Source organism: Macaca thibetana, chromosome 7 (genome assembly GCF_024542745.1).
Source record: "Macaca thibetana thibetana isolate TM-01 chromosome 7, ASM2454274v1, whole genome shotgun sequence".
NCBI lineage: Eukaryota > Metazoa > Chordata > Mammalia > Primates > Cercopithecidae > Macaca > Macaca thibetana.
The window spans coordinates 18,454,992-18,477,735 of NC_065584.1; the positions used below are offsets into that span (position 1 = coordinate 18,454,992).

General features: G+C 42.1%; 1 protein-coding gene across 13 annotated transcripts in view; it reads left to right on the plus strand.

The window, feature by feature from the left end:
- The window catches only part of FOXN3 (forkhead box N3), a 467,440-nt gene extending 444,912 nt beyond the window's left edge, over positions 1-22,528 (plus strand). For 9 of the 13 annotated variants that reach the window (XM_050799096.1, XM_050799098.1, XM_050799105.1 and 6 more), the window contains one exon: positions 15,724-22,528. In XM_050799096.1, the coding sequence (XP_050655053.1) occupies positions 15,724-16,288 (565 nt within the window). In that variant the 3' untranslated portion in view covers positions 16,289-22,528. The remainder of the gene's footprint in view (positions 1-15,723) is intronic. The other 4 variants (XM_050799104.1, XM_050799106.1, XM_050799109.1 and 1 more) reach the window with 1 other exon arrangement.
- The last annotated feature ends 216 nt before the right edge of the window (positions 22,529-22,744 follow it).

The window sequence follows — 22,744 nt, forward strand, 5'->3', positions numbered from 1 at the left end:
CGAGGCCGGGCACGTTGACTCACGCCTGTAACCCCAACACTGAGAGGCTCAGGTGGGTGGATCACTTGAGCTCAGGAATTTGAGAACAGCCTGGGCAACATGGCGAAACCTTATCTCTATTATTTTAAATTAAAAAAAAAAAAAAAATGACCTGGGCATGGTGGCACACACCTGTGGTCCTAGCTACTCTGCATGCTGAGGTGGGAGGATCCCTTGAGCCTGGGAGATCAAGACTGCAGTGAGCTGAGATTGCTCCACTGCATTCCAGCCTGGGTGACAGAGTGAGACCATGTAAAAATCAAAATGATTAGAAAGAAAGCAAACCTGTAAACCAGGTAGGAAGTTATTAACTAGGTAACTGAAAGGGTAAAGAGATAACTCAGGGTGTCATGGAGAGAGTAATTGCAGGAGGCAGCTACCACCTCTAGGGCTGAGGGAACAACAGGAAGAGGTTGGAAACAAAGGGCAGAGCTGAAACTCACCTTTGCATGGGGGGCAGGGGCTAGGAAGCAGCCTCTGATGGTGCTGGTGCCTCTAAGGGAACATAGTTCTGCAGGTGCTGGAAAAACTGCAAACTGGGTTTGGCAACTCCAAGAACGAATGCTGCTGCTGAGGTGCACAGGCATTGCTGGCTGGCTCAAGAACACAAAACAGGCAGGAGCCACTTCCATCTTCCTCCACCACCTTCTCAGTCTCTCTATGGCACCCCCTGGTGGCAGAGCCTCACATGGAGCCCGGTGGTAAAGTCCAGCCCCAGTGTGGGAAACAGAGTAGAAGGGTGGGTTTGAGACTGAGTGGCAATAGCTTTGTAATGGCACAGCTTGCTTCATGTCTGCCACTACAAAGGCACGTATAGTCTAATTAAAGAGTGACTTTCCTGAGCATCATAGGAATTTTGAACAAAATCGTTTTGGTAAAATGTGCAACCATAGTTTGCAGAAACTAGGCAAGTTACCATTTGCATAAATAGAGATAACCAGTAAAGAGGCCAGGCACGATGGCTCACACCTGTAATCCCAGCACTTTGGGAGGCCGAGGCAGGCGGATCACCTGAGGTCAGGAGTTCGAGACCAGCCTGGCCATCATGGTGAAACATCATCCCTACTGAAAATATAAAAATCAGCTGGGCATGATAGTGTGTGCCTGTAGTCCCAGCTACTCAGGAGCCTGAGATGAGAGAATCCCCTGAACCAAGGAGGTGGAGGTTGCAGTGAGCCGAAATTGTGCCATTGCACTCCAGCCTGCTGGGCAACAGAGCAAGACTCTGTAAAAACAAAACAAAAAAACAAAACAACAACAAAAAAAGAGAGTGAGAGAGAGATAACCAGTAAAGAAAACCATTGTGCATTAGCAGTTAGTTGTCCAAATGCCAATTCTGAACTCGCCCCCCTCAGTTTTAAGGGAAATTAGGGGAAGAGGGGTAGCAAACTCTAGAAATGAGGGGTACTTGCTTGTAGTATCTTTGCCCTCTTTTTGTAGGGCAAGTAGTAGACACTGAGATGCTTTTGGAAAGAAGGAACACAAACATAGCTATGGAGGCATTTGTCTAATCAGTGTCTGTGTAAAACCCATTAAATGCTTGAAGGAAAAAAAATCTTGTTTTGCATTTTCACATTCATCATAATTTTAACATTTTTTAATTTGGCCACATGTCAGTGGAACCCAAACTCAGCCAAGGCTGAAAGGGAAAGCAGTCCAGTGGAGACTAGAACAATACAGAATGTTATCTCCCAGACCACATGGCAGTGCCCAAGTGTTCCGTGTGTGCCCAGATGTTTACAGGGGTTGCTGCCCCAGTCTGTTCAGCTGGGGCCCAGGGAGGGTGGGGGAGTCATTAGCACCCACTAAAGACCAATTTCCCACTGTCTTTTGTGTGACAGGTTTTCCTTGTGAGTCTAAGCGACTTCTCCTTAAGTGAAAATATTTGTCTTTCAGGGATTTTTTTTTTCCCTCCACTGAGTGGCAAAGGCCATGTTTGTTTGTCTTAACTCTGAAACTGTTATTGACATAGATGAAGTGTTACTTTTATTAGCTGATCATTACACAGCTTCTATTTGCTAGGTTCCTTTGCATATAATTATGATGTGAAATCTCCTTGTAAGAGTATCTGTCAATAGTGTAATTGACTTTACGGTGTTGACTTTTTACTCAATAACCTCCAAGATTGGCCCATCCTTAGAGTTGGAAACCTGCTTATTTTTAAATTTGCCTGGGCGTCAAGTCCTCAAGACACATCACCCTCAAAATAACTACCCACACATCTTAAAGTTTTATGCCTGTGTTTTCGGCTGCTTTCCCAGGGAAATCCCTTGCAGAGATTGCATTGAATGGAACCCATGATGATAGCCCTGGGAGAGCTGTTGCTGGCCTTCTTGGGAAGGAGGAGTCCCAGGTTTCTTCCATTCACAGCGTCGTGGGCTGCCCCACACCCAGGGTTGGGCCACAGCAACCCCCCTGGATCTCAGCCACCTTGCTTTTAATCTTTAGGGCTCTTTTTGATCCCTACATTGCCTCATCAGGTGGCAGAAAAGAATGAAATATCCAGGGCTCACTGGAGGATTGGGAGAAAGCTGATGGGGGTAAGGCCTGTTCTGTAGCAACTGAGCCAACAAAATATGCACATGAACTCAGGAACCACATTTCCTGGGTCCGTCGCCTGCAGCCGTGTGACCTCGGGGAAGTGCCCACAGGCTTCTCAAAAGGAAACGTGTGTCTCCTCATGGGTTATTTGGATTCACACACAGCTGTGTGCCTGGCACGTAGTCAGCATTATGTAGGTGTTCGATAAGTAATGTGGAAAGCCCCATGGATTTACCTAGCCTGTCTCCCACAGACCTTCCCAGGTTTCCTTCCTGAGCACTGGAACCTCAGGTACCCCAAAACCTTAGGAAAAGGCTTAGATTGAATCCATGCCACCTTTCAGCACAGTGTACATTTGTTGGCAAAGCCGTTGGCTTTCAAGAGTGCTGGCCATCATCTGGACTACAAGTCTAGACCACCCTACCTGTTACCAAATTATACAAGAGTTTCATCCAGTCACCATCTAAGGCTGCTTAATTTTATTTGGATCTCCAACAACCTCAAGTGAAAACTGCACTTCCCGTGGAACATGAAGCAGGTCAGGCATTAATGGTCTGACTGGAGTAGAAAACGTTAATTCTTAAGGTCATGTCAAAATAGAATCATCAGGAAAACCCATCCTTCAGCCTAAGTTCTGCTCCGGGTCGGCTGTCTTGTCTCCTCTCTTGAGAAGATGTTTGTATCAGGAGTGTAGGAAGGTGGCAACCTTTGGTATTAAGATAGGGTTGTAGTCCAATTATGTAACTTGAGGGCAGATTGGCTGCTGATCTTTTCTAGTGTTGTATTTTGTTCTGTATTTAAAGACCAAACACCTGTTGGCCTTTGTCTTTGAAATCATGGTCTTTGGAGGCGATTAAAAAACCCAGTATTAGATTTTGCTTTGTAGTGGGAGGAGAGGAGAAAATACTAAAGAGCTAGGTTTAAGGGGAAGGAGGAAAAGAATCCCAGTCACACAAAGCATGCACTGAATTCCCTCCTGGGTGCGTTTCAGCAAGCATAGTTTTTGCTTTGGGCCCTTCTGGTCCAGAAATTTAAACAACCACCAGCAAACTGTGAAATTTGATCAGCATTCTAGAGCTGCTCCTCATATTTCATATCAATGACATTTGTTAATGCCTTTGAAAGTCCTGGTGGCTCTTTTTCATGTTGTGTCTAGAAATCCTCCAAACTCCCTATGATTCTGAACTGGTTTAAATGCAAAATAATTCATGGAGGAGAGTTTTAGGATCACTCCTATTTGTGTTGTGTGATCTCTTGCAAAAAGGAAATCATGTTTATCTCAGTGGTTTAGGGGAGCAGTTTGCAGCTCCTGGGAGAAAATTGTGGACCCCTGGAGATTACCATTGAGTTAGAACTCTTAGAGTTGATCCTGGATGCTTCCAGGAAGGGCTAACCACCTGCCCCCTGGACATCCTTCACCTTTTTAGCCATGCATCCTCCAGATTGCAGATTCTAGGGCTGACGGAAGGGTTCTTAAACCTCACCTTGATTTTACAGCTGAGGCACAGGTAGAATTAGACTGGATTTTGTGAAAAAGGTAGGGAAGAACTGTAAACTAACAAGTTAAATCAGTTTAACGAATGACCTAAATGGCCTGTCTCTCCTAGGTAGAATTTGATACCTGGTGAGAAGTATTTTATGCAACTTGTATTAAATGATTCTCTGCATGCTCCTTAGTGTTTCTTATCATTCTTTGTAGTGTTCATCTTTATGGTTTGGGGAGGCTACTCTCTTTTTATTTTTATTTCTTTATTTCTTTATTTATTTGAGACAGGGTCTCACTTTGTCACCCCCACCAGAGTGCAGTGGCACAGTCACGGCTCGCTGCAGCCTCGTCCTCCCACTTCTCAGCCTTCCAAGTATTTGGGACTACAGGCACTCACCACCGCTCCTGGCTAATTTTTCTATTCTTTGTAGAGATGACATCTTGCCATGTTGCCCAGGCTGGTCTCGAGCTCCTGAGCTCAAACAGTCCACACACCTCAGCCTCCCAAAGTGCTAGGATTACAGGTGTGAGCCACAGTGCCCAGCCCTGAGTTTTTTAAATAACTAGAATGATACTGTGTCTTTTTTAACTTTTTTTTTTTTAATTCATATTAGGTTTCTTTGTTTTGTGACATATAACTGTAATTGAGTCATTTTCATGCTATATAATATCCCATTATGTGATTATACCATCATTTTTTTAAAAAAGACATTTGGATCATTAATAGTTCTTTGCTATTACAAGCAGTGCTGCTGTGGAGATTCTTATACGTGTCTCAAATTCATTTAAGATGTCTAGCAGTGAAATTGTTGGTTTATAGTATATGTATGTACATGCTCAGCTTTACAAGGTAATGCTACATTGTTTTGTAAAGTGCTTGTTTCCAATTACATTGCCACCAACAGAGTGTGATAGTCCCTAGTCCTCCACATCTTCACACACATTTAGAATTGTCATGCTTTGTCATTTCAACCAATCTAGTAGGTATGTAATGGTATCTCATTGTACTTTAATTTGTGTTTCCCTTGTTACTAAAGATGTTGCACAGTTTTTCATATATTTAACGGTCTCTTTGAATATATTATTTTATGGATTTCCTGTTTAGCATTTTGCTCATTTTTCTACTGGGTTCCCTTTTTTCTTCTCTTCCTAGGAGTTCTTGATATAGTCTACATATCAATCTTGTATTGAGTACATATGTTGCAGATTTTCTAAGTTCGCGGATGGTCTTTTCACTCTCTTTCAATTTCCATTCTTTTGTTGTTGTTTTTTTTTTTTGAGACGGAGTCTCGCTCTGTCGCCCAGGCTGGAGTGCAGTGGCCGGATCTCAGCTCACTGCAAGCTCCGCCTCCTGGGTTTACGCCATTCTCCTGCCTCAGCCTCCCGAGTAGCTCGGACTACAGGTGCCCGCCACCTCGCCCGGCTAGTTTTTTGTATTTTTTTTTTTAAGTAGAGACGGGGTTTCACCGTGTTAGCCAGGATGGTCTCGATCTCCTGACCTCGTGATCCGCCCGTCTCGGCCTCCCAAAGTGCTGGGATTACAGGCTTGAGCCACCGCGCCCGGCCTCAATTTCCATTCTTATTAATCACATGTATCAATCTTTTTATGAAATCTGGTGTCTTAAAGATTTATCTCCCTACTCTGTGGTCATCTAGTCTCCTATAGTTTTTTTTCTAAAAGGTTTAAAGTTTTTTGTTTCACATTTAAGTCTTATTATTTGAGTCTGTAATCCATCTGGAGTTACGAAGTGAGATAGAGATACATTTAAATATTTTTCAAATAATAAACAGTTATCCCAGCATCACTTATTAAGTAGCCCCTCTTTTTCCCACTGATATGAAATGCTAACTCTGATATATATCAGGTTTCCTAATATTCGTGGGTTTATTTTGGGGGCTCTTGGTCCTATTTCATATTTTCCTGTACCATGGCAATACCCCAGTGTCTGAAGTATTATATCTTTGTAAGTTCTTAAGTCTGGGAGCACATGTTCTCCCACTTTGTTCTTTTTAAAGTGTATTTGCTATTCTTGGCTCTTTGCAGTTGCATATAAATTTTATAATCAGCTTGATAAACTGCAAGGGGGTGTGCAAACAAGAAGAACAAAAGACACCCTATTGTGATTCCTGACTGGAATTGTATGGAATCTGTAGATCAACTTGTTGTGGATTAATACTCCTATATTGAAAGCCAGGTGCAGTGGCATGTACCTGTAGTCCCAGCTACTCAGGAGGCTGAGGCGAGAAGATTGCTTAAGCTGGGAGTTTGAGGCCAGCCTGAATATAGTGAGACCCTAACTCTTAACAACAAAACTGCCTTTTTGCATCTTTCAGTCCATGAGTGTGTGTAGTTCTCCATTTATTTAAATCTTCAGTGCCTCTCATTATACCTTTATGATTTTTTTCCCTAAAGTTCTTATGCCTGTTCAGTTAGATTTATTCTACATAGAATAGATTCTTTTTCATGCTGTTACAAATTTTACAAATTAATATGATATATTTTCTACTTGCGGCTAATATATGGAAATGCAATGTATTTCACATTATTGATTTTTTTTTCCAGCAACCTTGCTAAATAAACGGCATTAGTAATTCTAACAATTTATAGATTCTTCTGTGCACAAATCATATCTTCTGTCAATACTGGTGGGGTTTTTTCCCCTAATTATTGTATCTTTTCTTTTTCCTGTCCTATTGCACAGTCCAGGACCTCTAAATAGAAGTTATAATAACAGGCATCTTTGTGTTATTTCATATTTTAAATGGACCCATGTTACTGATTCACAATGGATAGGATATTAGTTAAAGGTTTCTTAGGAAATATGCTTTATCATAACAAAATTATTCTATTCATAGTTTGCTGTGATATTTTATCATGAGTGGTTATTGAGTTTCATAAAAAAAAGTTTGCATCATTAAGATAACTATAAAATTTTTCTTTTTTTTTTTTTAGTGTGGTGAATTACACTATAAATTTGTCATTTTGAACAAAACTTGCATTTCTGAATATACTTGCTTATGATACTTTTTTTAACACATTACTAGAGTTGCCAAGCTAATGTTTTATTTATGAATTTTGTGTCTTTGTTTATAACCCACGTCTCTTGTTCTGTCTTTATCTAGTGTATTGTCAAGATTACATTAGCCTCAGAAAAGGAGTTGAGGCATATTCACTCTTTCAGATAAACTCTGAAAGAGTTTGTCTAAGACTGGAAATATCTATTGCTTAATGTTTGTTGGAACTTGCTTGCAAAATAGTCTGGCACTGGTGTTTTCCTTGTGGGATGATTTTTAACTATTGATTTAATTTACGTAATGATAATAGGATGACTTGTGCTTTTAAATTTCCTTTTGAATTTCTTTTGGCAACTCTAGGAGTTTGTCCACGTCACCTCAGTTTTCAAATATATTGGCAAAGAATTATTCATAATATACCTTGTCATATTTCAAAACATCTTCTGTAACTATGTCCCTTTTTTATTCCTTATTTCATTTGTATCATTTCTCTTTTGCTTAGTTAATCTCGCCATAGATTTTTTTTTCAAAGAATCAACTTTTTAAGTTAGCTCTACTTTGCATTTATTCTTTATTCCATTGATTTCTGCTATTTATAATTTCCTTTCTTTTTTGGATTTATTCTGTTTTTCTTTGTCTAGACTGGGTACTTTTATTTCAAGCCTTTCTTCTTCTTCTTCTATACAAGTTTAAGGTTATAATTTTCCTCACCCTACTGCTTTTTGCATTCTATCGGTTTTGGTATTATTTATTTTAATTATTGTTAAGGTGTATTTTCTAATTGCCATTTTGATTTTTTCTTTGATCCATGGGTATTTTTAAAATGTGTTCTTTGAATTTCCAAACTAAAGAGAAGATGGTTGTTTTTTATTTTTGTGTTTAGTTATCTCTCAACATTGACTGTTAATTTCAATACGTTGTGGTCAGAGAATTTATCTGTACAATATTGCTTCTTTGAGATTTGTTGACACTTGCTGTATGGTCTAGTATATATCAATTTTTAAAAAATATTTCAGCCAGGCTTGGTGGCTGACAACTATAATCCCAGCAGTTTGGGAAGCTGACGTGGGAGATTGCTTGAGGTCATGAGTTCAAGACCAGTCTGGTTAACATAGTAAGACCCCCCATCTCTCTCAGTTATAAATGAAAAATAAATAGATAGATAAAAATAAAAAATATCATGTGTGCATCAAAAAATATGTCTTTTCCATTATTAGCTCATGTTCTGTGTTTATGTCCAATAAGTCAAATCTCCATACGAAACTTTTGTGTGTGTGTGTGTCAGTTTGATCAACTGTATACTGAAAGGGATGTATTAAACTCTGCCATTCCAATGTAGATTTGACTATTTCTTCTGGTACCTCTTTCAATTTTAGGCATATATATTTTGAAGGTATTTTATTGGAACTATGCACATTTAGAATTGTTTTATCTTCCTGATGGGTTGAATCTTTAGAATGTTGAATGACTGTTTATCTGGAGTAATGATTTTTGCCTTGAAATCTATCTGATCTCATTTTAATAGTGCTATACCAGCATAGCATAACTTGTTCCAGTCTTTTACTTTTAACCTGTTTTTCTTTATCCTGTTGTGTAGGAGTGTCTCTTGCAAACAGCATAGGGCTTCTTTTTTCTTTTTTAAATTTGAGCTAATGATCTATACCTTTTAGCTGAAGATTTTTAGCCCATTTTTATTGACATTTTTGAGTTTGGTTCTATCATCTCGTTTTACATTTGTGTTTGCCTCATTTTTTCAGATTCTTTTTTTTTCTGGCATGATTTTAAATTGATTTTCCTACTCTTCATTCCATTTTTTCCCCCTTCTAATGATTTGGAAGTTACCCATTCTGTTTTTCTTCATTTAGTGTTGATCCTAGAACGTTTAGCATGAATATTTTAAAATATTTAAAGTTAATCAATATCTTTAACCTTCTGATTAATACAGGGCTCTGGGAATGCTTTAAATTCAGTTCTGTCCACCTCCCAATTGATATACTACATTTCTCCAGTACTTCAGTTCTGGGTATTTTTGGTTTGTTTGTTTGTTTGTTTGTTTGTTTGTTTTGTGTGTGTGTGTATAGTGTCTTTAACCACTTAGTCATTATTATTATTGTATTGTACAATCAATACTTGGCCACATTTTCTTTTCTTTTTTGGGATAGGGTCTCACTCCTGTTGCCCAGGCTGGAGTGCAGTGGCACGAACACAGCTCACTGCAGCCTCAGCCTCCCAGTTTCAAATGATGCTACCACCTCAGCCTCCCAAGTAGTGGGGACTACAGGCATGCACCACCATGTTCAGTTAATTTTTTGCATTTTTAGTAGAGACAGGGTTTTCCCATGTTGCCAGGCTGGTCTTGGAACTGCTGGGCTCAAGTGGTTCGCTTCCCTCAGCCTCCCAAAGTGCTGGGATTACAGACGTGAGCTACAGCACCCAGCCTACATTTTCTTTACTGATCATTTCTTCTTACATCTCAGATCTTCCATTTTGGATTATTTTTCTCTTTCCTGAAATATGTTCTTAAGAAATTCCTACAGTGAGGGTTTATTTGAGGTTAAAGCCCTGAATTTTTGCCTGAAAAGATGTATTTTGCCCTTACCCTTAGAAGATAGTGTTACTGGATATAAAATTCTAGATTGACAGTTATTTTCTCTCTTGAGAATATTGTTCCACTTTCTTCTGTTTCACTTGTTTTATCCTAATTAGTACTTTAGGCGATACGTTTTCTTTGTACTACTTTAAAATCTTTTTGTCTTTTTTGTGTCTGCTCTAAAGTTTGACTGTGATGTGTCTACGTATGGGCTTTATTTTCTTTATCCCGCATGGGATGTGTTGGCTTTCTGAATCTGAAGATTGGTACTGTCATCAAAACTAGAAAATTCTAGCCATTTTCTATTCAAGTATTGAATCTTCCCCATTTTTTCTTTTCACTGGAACTCCAGTTAGATTTCTATTGGTTCTTCTTTCTGTGTTCCGTCTCATCCAACCTTTCTTCCGTATTCTCTATCTCTGTCTCTTTCTGCTGCCTTTTGTGTAGTATCTTCAGGTCCATATAACAATTCACTAATTTTTCTCTTCAGCCACATTGAGTTTTTTAGGACCACCTTCAATGTAGATTAATTAATTTATTTTTGATGCAGGGTCTCACTATGTTGTCCCGGCTAGGCTTGATCTCCTGGGCTCAAGCACTTCTTCCTCCTCAGCATCTTGAGTAGCTGAGATTACAGGTGTGAGCCACCACACTTTGCATTGATGTTTTTAATTTCAAGGATTATATGTTTTATCTCTAGAAGTTCTGTTTAATGCTTTGTAATGTAGTCTGATCTTCCTTTCTAGTATTTTTCAATTCCCTCCTTTATTTCTTTAAACATACTAACTTTACATTCTGTAACTAATTATTTCAACATTTGTAGTCTTTGCTGTTCAGATTCTATCATTTCTTTGTTCTGTTGTCTCTTTGCTTATGGTGGCTTATTCCCATTGTGTTTAATGTTTTTGTTTTTATTTTCTTTATTATGAACCCATGTTCTTGAAATCTTATCCATGGAAATTCCCTGTGGCTTGGGTTTAGAGTCTGTTCTTCCAGAAAGGATTTGCTTTTGAAACCTCAGTTGGAAGCCCAGGGGACCAGTATACCTGAGGCCACTTGAACGCCCTTAGAGGGTGCACAGTAACCAGAGAGCAGCCAGCATCCACCTTCCTGCTGCTCCCCTCCTGCCTCCCGCTGAGTGAGTTTGGGTTCTTGTTCTTCTGCGAGGGCAGACGTTTGCTATAGAGAAACTTTGGCTTTCTTAGTTGCCTAGTTGCCTGATTGCTCACGTTGCAGATTATTTTTAAATGTTTTATTTGTGTGTATGTTTGTGTGGTTCTCTGAATATCCCTGATTTTCTAGTGAACTCAGCAATGCCTTTAAAACAAGTTACTGTACTTGATCTAGGATATTTTGTATTATAGTCAGAAGAGAACCTTCCAAATGTCTCTCTACCACTTGGCTGGAGGTGGAAGTCTCTGGTCATCTCTTCTCTTCCATGTCTACTTGTAGTTGGTTTTCAAAAGAAGCTTTGGACTTGCTCCAGTCCCCTGCTTCTACAGTCCCATTCATTCCATCTGCTTTTCACATTTGGCAAAAGATCAGAGTCCTCAAGTAAATCCCCGGGGAGGACAACTACCCTACGTGATACCCTTTAGAGTTAGAGCCATTAGTTCCAGAGAGACTCCTAGTGCACCAGGTAAGAGGCGGAGACGCCACATGCTCGTTATACTGTAGTGGAACCCCTAATTAACTGGTTAAACAAACAAACAAACAAAAAATGGCAAATGGCCATGTCATAAACCTACACCTTGACTTTTAGTTAAAAGCCTGCGCATTCTGGGTTTGAACTAATGTGATTTCTCACTTTTTATGTTTGATATTTTCCAACTATCTGACAAGAGAATGAGTACCAGGTTTTATTTGAGATGAATAGCACGTGGTTTTGTTGAGCCACGTGCGTTAAACTTTTAGAGGCCCAGTAAAATCAGGTGGCTCTGATGTATGCTAATTTATGCTAATTGCTATATCATTACACCTAAATTCAGCTAAAACTGAAAAATTGCAGGCATTTCGGATGGATCACATGTTCATTTTAATGAATGGTTTTTAAGAAAGTGGTTAGAAATTCACCTTCCAACATGTTGAGAATGGCTGGTTTCTTTTAAGCATTTGTTGTCCTGTAATGGCAATCCCCGCGGCGGGAAGCATTTGACACCAAGTCAGTGCAGCTGGCTTTCTCCATCATGAATAACGTTGCACCAAGTTATTAATAAATGAGGGAGCTTGTCACTTCCTGCTGAGTTTTGTGTGTAATTTACGGATTACATAATCCCAAGCTACAATCTCAGGGAAGGTATATTCATCAAATGAGAAAGAGAGACATTTATATTTTAATTCTCACTCCCTGAAGTCATGTCTGTGTACCTGTTTTCATCCAGAAATATTGTCAGTGAATGTATTGTTTTCTGTCTTTATCACAGTAAACTTCCTTCTTCGGGAGTGACAGGGAGATACTTTGAATTCCTGCTTGAACCGTCTTTGAGATTGTCTGAGCCACCCCACTCATCAACCATGAGGCTCGCTGAGCTTCTGTTTTTCTGTGAAATGGATTAAGTCGGCCAGTGTTCCAAGAGGGACTTGGGTCCTGGACTCTGTTGACATGCACTGTGATTCTAGGTGGTACCAGAACTCTGCCCCACACAGCATCAGGGGCCGTGGAATCATTCTCTTTTCTGTTCTCCCTTTAATCCATGGGATCTCTTTAAGAAGAAAGTTTCCATTTGGATCCCCCTCTTCAATGCTGCTAATCTCCCTATTTAAGAAAGAGAGAGACATTCCCAGGCTCGAAACCATTCCTCTTGTGATAGTGTGGGGCTCACCTTTAACGTCATTGCTTTGGTTCTAGTGTATTCCCCTCCCCAACACTTTGTATTTAAAAAATGTTCAAACTTAGGAAAAAAGGGAAAGAAAAGCACAATGAATAGCACAGACCCTTCACCTAGATTCACCAGGAATCAGCACCGTGGAACACTTGCTTTCTTTCTCACTCTCGTGATTCTCCCCGTCTGTGTTCAGAGAGGGATCACGTTCTGCTTCACTGTGGTAGTGACGTGAGTTGTAAGCCCCAAGTTATTTTTTAAAAGAAGCATTTAGAACCGAATCCATTTACTAAAAGCTAAGTATAGCCCACTTTACTCTTTCAATTATACTTAGATTTACTATGAAACTGTTTGATGTTAGTTCAGTGGGTGAATTATTTTTGTATTTTATAGTAGTTCCCTGAAATGGCAAAGATCAAGAGGACCGTACAACGAGACTTTCATTTTCGTTCGCTTTAATAACTGTTAGTAGCTAGCTGTATGATTAATTACATTTACCAAGTCTCACATTTGGTAACACCTCAAGGTAATCTTATCCCAGCCATCTTTATGCACCCAAGACACAGCCAAGAAATAGGAAGTCTGCAGAAAACAGATATGGAGGAGGCCAGACCCCAAAGCTCAGGGGCTGTGTTCACAGGCAAGCCCTGGAGGAACTTCTCTTGAACGGCCTATTGCCTCTGACTTGGTGCTGGGTTCCCATACGCCTCCTGATCCAGAATAGAAAGAGAAAACAAGACTGCTCAGAGCGAACAAGTCATAGCAGCAGGAAGTCGCAGGAATCGGATGGCAAGTAAACATGATCAGGCACCACAAGCAGCCTTGCTCTGTGCTTAGGACAGTTCATTTAATCCTCGCACAGCCCCGCAAGGTAGATGAGGAAGCTGAGGCTTCAAGAAGTAAAACAGCCTGCTCAGAGTCACCGATAAGCAGCAGTGGGATATGAACACAGGCGTGTGTGGCGTGCAAGCCAGGCTGTGTCTGTAAGGATTTGGGGGAGGTGGTGTGTGTCTGGGATCATGGAGCACAGGACACAAGCTGGGAACCTTCTGGGTCTCACTGGGACTTTGATGAACAAATGCACACTTTGTAAGTGTTGGGGTTCATCGTGAGGCTCTTGGACATCTAGCAAAGGCTGAATTTTGATAATGACCCTCGTGCATTTTGCTGGTGGGCACAACAGTACGAAGTCTCTCCCCCAGCCTAAATTTAGCAGAATACCACTGGCCCTGGGGCCAAAGGAGAGCACCTCCTTCACCTCACTCCCTACTGCACCCTTTTCATTAGGGACCCTTTCCCTTCCCCTTTCACTTTCTATGTGGGGTGCAACTGAAGTCTCCCTGAGCCTCAAGGCCCATGAGGGTGACAGGAGAAAAGCCAGGGTAGAGATTGTCCCTACTGTTATCTCATTGGTGATCCTGACCCCACAGCCCTTCTACCGGTGCCATATCCTCAGGGTGTGCCCAGCGAGTCATGGTCATGGAGACCCACAGTCACTTCCCAAGCTTCATACTCTCGGCCACGTGATTCCACCTGCTGCTGCACTTCCTCAGTTTATCTGTTGTGCCCACCGTGCTGACACAGCGATAGCCACTGGGGGCCTAGCAGTAACCACACCCTGTCTCTTGGAGCTAGCTCTCTGATGGGACACATTCATGGACATCATCACCACACAGTTCATGATGATGGTGGGGAGTGTCCTCTATGGAGGGAGGATAAGAGTACTTACAGTTGGGCTCATCTAGGCGGGCAAAGTATGGTCATGTACCCCAGAACTCTTAGAAATGGATCACAAGGTAGATGAGCTTACAGGAAACCGGGCCAGCATGGTGCGATAAAACAGTTCTCATCCCGTCAAATTCTTCAGCCCTTGTGTCCTAGATCAGATGCCTTGTCTTCCACAAAACATTCCCTGGTGTCCTTCCTTTGTCCCCTTCAGCTACAAGTGACCTTCCTCTCCTGCAAGTATTCATCCTTCTGAAGGCTGGGTGCCAGGCACTATCAGACAGGCAGCTGCCTCCCAGACACAAGAAGTGTGGGTCCTAACCAGGAATAAGCTTCACAGCCATTGCTTTCAGGCCAAGCCCTGGTCCTGACACCTGCAGGCATTAACACGTGTCCTCAGCCCCACAGCCATGGGGAGCAGGTGTAGTTACTATTCCCACTTCCCCGATAAGGAAGGACAAGGGATGTTAAGTACATCGCTCAGATGTAAAGACACAAAGAAATAATCAGAGGCGTGATGAGCACTACAGAGGCCTGATAGGCATGGGTAGCAGGGACCTTGTTACAGGGAAATCACCAAGGAGGGTCGGTCTGGTGATGTAGCTAAGACCTCAAGTTTGAGAGTCAGACTTTGATTCCAGTCCCTGCTCTGCATGTGATTAGCTGTGTGACTTTAAGTAAATCACTGAACTTCTCCAGGCTTCACTTGGAGCCACTGGAAACTAAGGATGCTAATACCCACTTTACGGAGTTAAACATGGTCCTCTGCGCAGACTTAGCAGCGCACCTGGCAGGTGTTGAGTTGGGGAAATCGTAGCTTACTGCTCTCTGGTCTGTGACGTGACCCTGACTTGCCTTTCTGTTAGGCTGCAGCATCGCTGTGACAGTGTCTATATCCGATCCAACCCCGTGTCCCCGTGTCCCTCCCCCAGAACCCTCCCTAAGGTCATGCATTTCTATTAGTCACTCAGTGAATATTTGTAGATTGCATGAACGAGGGAGGGAATGCATGAGTGAGTAGCTGTCACCACATGGCAGGTGTCTTTGCTGAACACTGGTTTAGTCTTCTGACAAAAGCCTCCTAATGTAGCAGCTTCAGACAAGAGCAGACTTTGTTCTCTGAAGTACCAGCCAACATCGTCTGGCGGTGTCTGACTCCGCGGTGTTGGCGGGGACGCGAACCAAGCACAGCTTGATTTTTATGGTTTAATGTAAGAGATGGAGCCTCCGCCGCTGTCACTTCAGAAGTGTTGTTTTGACGTCTCAGCCACACAAATGGAGTGAAGCTGCCATTATAGGAGATAAGCAGGGGAGACTGAGGTGTCAGGATTTAGGACCCTGCCTTCAAAGCAGATCCACCTGTTGCCCCCACAGTTTGCGAGTGGCTCCATTGAACGCAGAGGGGCTGATGTTTGAAGGCAGGCGGGCTGCTGGGCACCCCCATCTGAGGAGGTCTAACTGTGTCCCCTTTTTGTCTCCCGTCCCTCCCCACTGTCCTCGCTCAGCAGGAATGGCATCACCAGCTGCCGGATGCGGACTGAGAGCGAGCCATCGTGTGGCTCCCCGGTGGTCAGCGGAGACCCCAAGGAGGATCACAACTACAGCAGTGCCAAGTCCTCCAACGCCCGGAGCACCTCGCCCACCAGCGACTCCATCTCCTCCTCGTCCTCCTCCTCCTCGGCCGACGACCACTATGAGTTTGCCACCAAGGGGAGCCAGGAGGGCAGCGAGGGCAGCGAGGGGAGCTTCCGGAGCCGCGAGAGCCCCAGCGACACGGAGGAGGATGACAGGAAGCACAGCCAGAAGGAGCCCAAGGATTCTCTGGGGGACAGCGGGTATGCATCCCAGCACAAGAAGCGCCAGCACTTCGCCAAGGCCAGGAAGGTCCCCAGCGACACACTGCCCCTCAAAAAGAGACGCACCGAAAAGCCCCCCGAGAGCGACGACGAGGAGATGAAAGAAGCAGCGGGGTCACTCCTGCACTTAGCAGGGATCAGGTCCTGTTTGAATAACATCACCAATCGGACGGCAAAGGGGCAGAAAGAGCAAAAGGAAACCACAAAAAATTAAAAACAAGTCACTGATTTGTTTTGAACTTACGGCCATTTGGTTTCAGCATGTCAGGAGATTTCGAATGATTTGTGGCAATATCAGCGATTTTTTTCTTTTTTCTTGTTTTTGGTTTGGTTTTCTTTCTTTTCTTTTCCTTTTATTTTGTTTTAATTTGTCCCCCTTCTTTGTTTTGGACCCTTAAGAATTTTATTTTTAAAGGAGATTGAAGCCATAGAACTCATGTTGACACTCAGCTGTTTTACAAAAGCTTTTCATTATCTGAAGACAAAACCGAAAAAGCCAAAATTACCATTGCTTCCTCCAGCTTGTCAGAAACCTGTGGCTGAATCCGCAGGGATGTCAACGTCAATACCACAGGAACACACATTCGACACCTAGAAGGCACGTGGGCAAAGTAATCATCGTTCAGGCCCAACCCTTAGGTTTAAAAAGTCAGGTTGTCCATCCCATTGGGTTCACTGAGGCACATAAAGCAATTGAGGAGAAGGAGGACCCCTCGTCCCCCTAGGAGCAGACCCAAGCCTGTGGCACCAGGCATCTGATGGTGCCAGGAAAGCCACTGGAACTGTCACACGGCAAGCACAGAGGGCCGGCCACCAGTCCTCCATGCTTCTGAACCCTGAAGCCCGATGACATCTTACGAGGTGGACGTTGGACTGTTCACGCACATCGGGCGTCAGTGACTCATGGAGAAGAAATGGGGTAAATTTTTAGTGATGTTGCTAATCATTGAATTCTGTTCTCTATTAAATTAAGAAAATGTTCCAAAAGCCATAAGCCTGAAGGTTGGCCCTGTGCACACACACATACACACAGACACACAGCACAACACACTACGCATACACACACACATACACACACACAAGGAGAGAGAGAACACTGATGTGGAAAACAAGCTGTGTCTTCTTAACTGCCCAAGTGAAAAGCAACCAAGTCCAGGAAATTGCAATAGCTGTTAAGGAAAGGAAATAATGGTACAGATCTTTTTCTGTCTATCAAAACTATTTGATCCAAGTGAAAAAAAAGACTAGAAAGCTACGGAACCTGCCATTAGTATTGTGGTGTATTTTTAAGATTAAAGACACACTGATGGACAAAAAAAAAAGTAAAACATGGCAAAAAATAAAATAACTCCTATACTGCCCTCAAAATGGAGTTTGCAATTAATGTCAGGATTTATCTTTGCAAAAGTCAATGATTTCCACATTCAGCCAGTATAGCCAGCAGTAATTTCTGATCCACAATGCATGGATTCCTTTGAAGAAAAAAAAGAAAAAGAAAAAAAATCACAAAAACAAACTTTTTTTTATTCAAAAGTAACAAAGTTCTTGTAAGGTAAATAATGTATTTAGCATGAAGCATGAATTATTTTCATATAAATATAGAAAATAGAGAAAAGGCTATGCCTCTGATTTTTAAGCCCTTAGGCTTAGAGGTTCTTTTGGTTTTCTTCTTTTTTCTTTCTTTTTCTTTGCTTCCTTTCTTTCCTTTTTGTTTTTGTTTTTTGTTTTTGTTTTTGTTTTTTTCGGGTTATTTTGTTTTGGTTTTTTGAAGCAGGTGTTTAAGGTTTAACCTTCTTCAGGGACAAATTCTGACTGTTGGGGAACTTACTCTGCAATATAAAAATATCTTCATGCTCTGGTAGGGCTTGGATGGTTGAACTCTGTACTGCCTTGTGTGCACTTCAGCCCCGACCCCCTCTGATTCTCTGTTGAAAGTGTGTCCTTTCTCTCTGTCTGTACATGTTTAACATGACGCAATAATTTGAGGGCAAACTTAGTAGTGAGTGTGTATGATAGAATCAAGAGAATTATGGGACGCTTACTTGAGAAAATCATTACCATGATTTGGTTCTAGGAAAAAGGCAGTGAATAATTATGCAAATTAGCCAGAAGAAGGGGAAATGTGCTAATGGGCCTTATTGGGTGAGGGGACGAGATGGGGTTCACGTGAAGGAGGAAGCGATGCCGAGGTAGGAAAGGCCAGCCCCAGACGTCCTATCGCCACAACGCCATGTCGCGGTAGGAAGCAGGGGCCGGCCATCGCTACCTTCAGCACACTGACCAACCTGGAATTAAGACCACCTGGATCGTGAGAGCTGAATTTAGAAACCAGACAGTGTCGTGCAGCCCAGAAACTCCTGCTGTTACCTTTGCCTAAGAAATTTTCTTTGGAGGGGGCGGGGGGGGGTTCCAAAGAGAAATCTCTAGAAGAATATGATCTTCCATCCAAGTGGAGGGAAACTTTAAAACACAGACACCCAGTACTGTGGCTCAGGATACGATGCGTGAGGAGAGGGAGGGAACAGAGATGACCTTAACTTTTAAACAAGGGACTGCTGTGGGCCAAAGCCAAGCCCATCTGCCAGGACCAGGTAGTGTCAGAAGCGCCATCAGCCCGGACAGTGGGAACTAACTGGTGCATTCCCCACACTTACCTTCCGGTGGGTTGCTGATGAGAGAACCTGAAAAAACCTGCACCTCTACAACAGGTCGAATTCATGACCTGAAGCTGAATACTTCTAGCATATTTGTTCAGGGTGTAGATGGGAATAAAATATCTTTGCAGTGCTCTGTTCCCTCCGTCTCCCCAGACATCTGACACCCTAAAAGCCATCCACAGCTATGGAGCCTGAGCGACACCTTGATTTGTGTTGTCACCTGACCAAGCCTAAAGACCTCCAGCTCAGTGCCCCACCTTCATCCCACTCCCCCGATGATAAAATTCAGACCTCTCTCCTGAAAGGCAGAGGTTCAACATTCAGGAATGTTTCTGGCCAGGGACTTCTTCCAATTAAAACCCCCACCGTGGGCTGTCTCCCCTCTTTTCATTTTTCTAAAGGGGCAGAGGCCTCTTTTAGAAAATAATAAAATGCAATGTGTGTGATTTACTTTTCTGATCTCTCTGAGAAATAGAGAAATATAAAAGTGTGTTCTTAACTCCAGAACCACTCTTTTTGCATAAATACCTCATCGGGCAGCTTTCTAAGTGTGATTTTCCTGAGTCTCCCTTCGTTGGATCTGCCGGAAGACTTGTCGGGGAACCTTTAGTGAGGGTACTTCTTCCTATTTTTCTTCTGTTTTTGGAGGCATACACATTATGCATAACCAAAACAATGGCTCAATTGTGTTTAACTTTGCATTTTGATTGTTGAGAACAAAAACAAGAAGTATCAATGTGTATGTGGCTGTTTGTAGTGAATTCATTGCAGAATGAGGTTGTCCGTGTCCTTAACAAGCCAAGGGGCAGGAGGCACCCTCTCTTATCCCCTCCTCCAAGAGCAGTAGAGAATTTAAGCACAAGCCTATTTGTGAAAGAATATTTTGCTTAAGTGTCATTCACTTTAGTCTTGGAATTCCTTCCCAAACGTCAGGTGTTCTTTTAGCTTCCAAACTAGCATATGTATCCATTAGTCTGACAGATCGCCTGAACACCATTAAGAGGTGTGGTGTTTTTGCTTTCATTTCTCCTGCTGGGAGAAGTGGCGGTTCGTGTGTCATTCCAGTATCTCACATACTCACACGGGGCAGGGGGGAGGGGGAAACGGGGAACTATAGCAATATTTAAAGATGCTTTGGAAACCAACCGTGAACACATCAACGCCACGATGTCTACGATTACTTGCTATTGGCCCTCGGACACATTTAAGAGAAAAGAGACAGTCACTCTTTTTTTCTTAAATGATACACACATAGACAGTTATTTTTATCCTATTATAATTGTCTTTTATCTTTATCTAGTACTATGTGGAAAGGGTTTGCATCATAGATATTTCCCAGCCTTACAATATACCATAAGCTCCTACTTCCCTGCCCCTCTCTAATCAGTATTCTTTCAAGAGTTCTTTGGTGAAGCCATCTATCTGAAACTAAAATGAACCAAACCCATATTTCACTGGTGGTTGGAGAAAACCATGGCCAGAACGATTGTGGCAGGTCTCAATCTTGGGAGTTTTTAAGAAAGAATGTGCCAGAGGCCTTTCCCAAGAACGGAGTTGAGTTTTGTTTTGTTTTGCAGAGGCATTCAATGTGTCTAGTGCTTGCTGGCCACAGCAGTTACTACCAGGAGCCTTCTGGGAGGGGCCGTTGTGTTGAAGGAGGCTCCTGCCTGAGGGACAGTATCAGGCAGTGGATTCTGTAGAGTGAGAACCAGGTGGACGCCTTCTGTGCCCAGCTCAGAGTCCTGCACCACGCCAGGACTGCCCAGGCCAAGGGCTACTGACGCAAGTTCCACTCATTCCACTCTGTGGGGGGGGGGGCGCCGTGCGCATCTCCTGGAAGAGCTCTTGGAGAAGGAATTGGAGTTACGTACAAGTGACCTAAATGGGAAGCTTTTCTAGATGAGACTGGATTAAATTCCATGTGATTTATCTTTCCCTTTAATTCAGGTTGGGACTCGTTTCTTTCTGGTGGATCACAGCTGCCCAGATGTTGCAATTGATTTTTATGTTTCTGTAGAGAAGTATTTTTCTTTCATCTTCAGAATTTTTTTTTTTTGCCACCAAAAGAAAACATTGGAACTCTGTGTTTCCTCTTGATTGTGACTTCCCAGTGTTGACAGTTAAGTCCTTAGTGTCGTAGGTCCCAGCCCACCAATACTATATCAAACACTGTTATGCACATAATGCAGCACTGTGATCTAATTTAAATAATACTTTTTTATTATTTATACTACTATATATAATATACATCAACACTTTTGCTATATAACCTAAGTGATAACCCTCTTTTAGTTACCTGCCAAACTCTGGACTTGGTTTATATTGCAGTTAACACAGTTACAAAGTTGTAATGGTGTCTTTTTTTTCCTTTGTAACGGAATGTGTAAATCAAAGTATATACATTGTGTGGTGTTCCTGTTTCTGGAGTTTCATGAGGATTTACACATGGCATTCAGTGTTCTGTATAGGTCTGCCTACCTTTGTGAATTCATCTGTTAACCCCTCTTCCTTTGAGAGAGCACCGGCGATGGTGGTTAACTCCTTGTGTTTTCCCTCTCTCCTACTGGTTATTCTTGAATTAAGCACAGACTTGTCAGCTCGGCTGCTTTATCATGAATAATGTGTGTGACCTTGCAGTTCTTCCACAGTTCAGCAAACAAGTGCTAGCTTCACTGACCAAAAATTAAGGAAGGAAAACACAGTTTTTAAAACGATCCATCTTTTAACAGCCGAAACCGATGTGTCTATGGTGCTGCATCTTGCTGTTGTACTTCTGAAATCAGACCTGTGGGAACCATCATTTCTGACTTAACCGTGAGATGCTCACGAGTACCCTTCCTGTTGTTTTGTTAGCATTGAAATCAAGACTATTTATTTGGAATACATACAACAGTGTTTTTCCACTGTATTTCATTTGCAAAAGTTGAGAACTGCCTTCTCTACCTTTTGCAAAATAATTGATATTCCATATTGGATTCTCAAAGACTTCGATATGGTGAACCTATTAAACCTAGAAATTGTATTCATCCTTTCATGACTGTGGCCTGAGTTCCCCAGCCCCTCTCCTCCTTTTTTTTAGATGAGATTTAGCACACTCTCAGTTATTTAAACATGCAACATTTCTTGAGTATGTATGTTGAGGCCATCTGAGCTCATAGCTGATTCAGTAACCAGTTTCATGCTGTGTCATTCACACTCACTACTTAATACTGCCATGGTGAAAATGTGGAGGAAAAATGTATCCATGTGTGTCTGGGAAGCATATACACTTGTACATTTTTTAATACTCTGATTCTGTAACATTTCTGAGTTTTGTTTTGTTTTACAGAAAAAAAAAAAAGTGATAAAGCAATCAGAAGACCAAGAGGTTTACTATTGATGCTTAGGGTCGTCTGACCTTGGCTGGCCAATAGACGTACACGGCCAAATTAATTTACAAGAGTAATAATTTTTCAAAAGCCAATTTTTTTTTCTGTATTTTCTGTATGAAACTGCCAATATCATGAATAGAAAGGGAGAACCATAAAGGAGAAAGAACGTGATGTTCTGTTATGTTCGTGTGAACCTAAGGAAACAATGTGGAGGCAGGCGCGATCAGCCGAACTCTAGGGACTTGATGGTGTTGCTTGGAAGGCATCCATACCTGCATTTTGCATTCTTCATATGTAATCATATTGCCAAAGACAAACTATTTCATCATTTATTGTAAATAACACTTTTCCCCAGACCTACCATAAAGTTTCTGTGATGTATTGTCTTCCAGTTGCAATAAAAATTACTGAGTTGCATCAATTGAAGAAAAACACCATGTAGTGTTATGTGTGCCGCGTCTCCCTGTGCAGATGCTGGGCCGCAACATCATTTCTGTTTCTTACCTGCAGTCAGGTGCGTGTGCAGTTTTTACTGTCTGGTTTCAGGGTTCTCAGCTGCATTTATTGTGCCCATCCTCACACATGCGTAGATTTGGGTGGAAATCACACACTGCTCTGCAAACACAAATGCGCTTTCGGAAG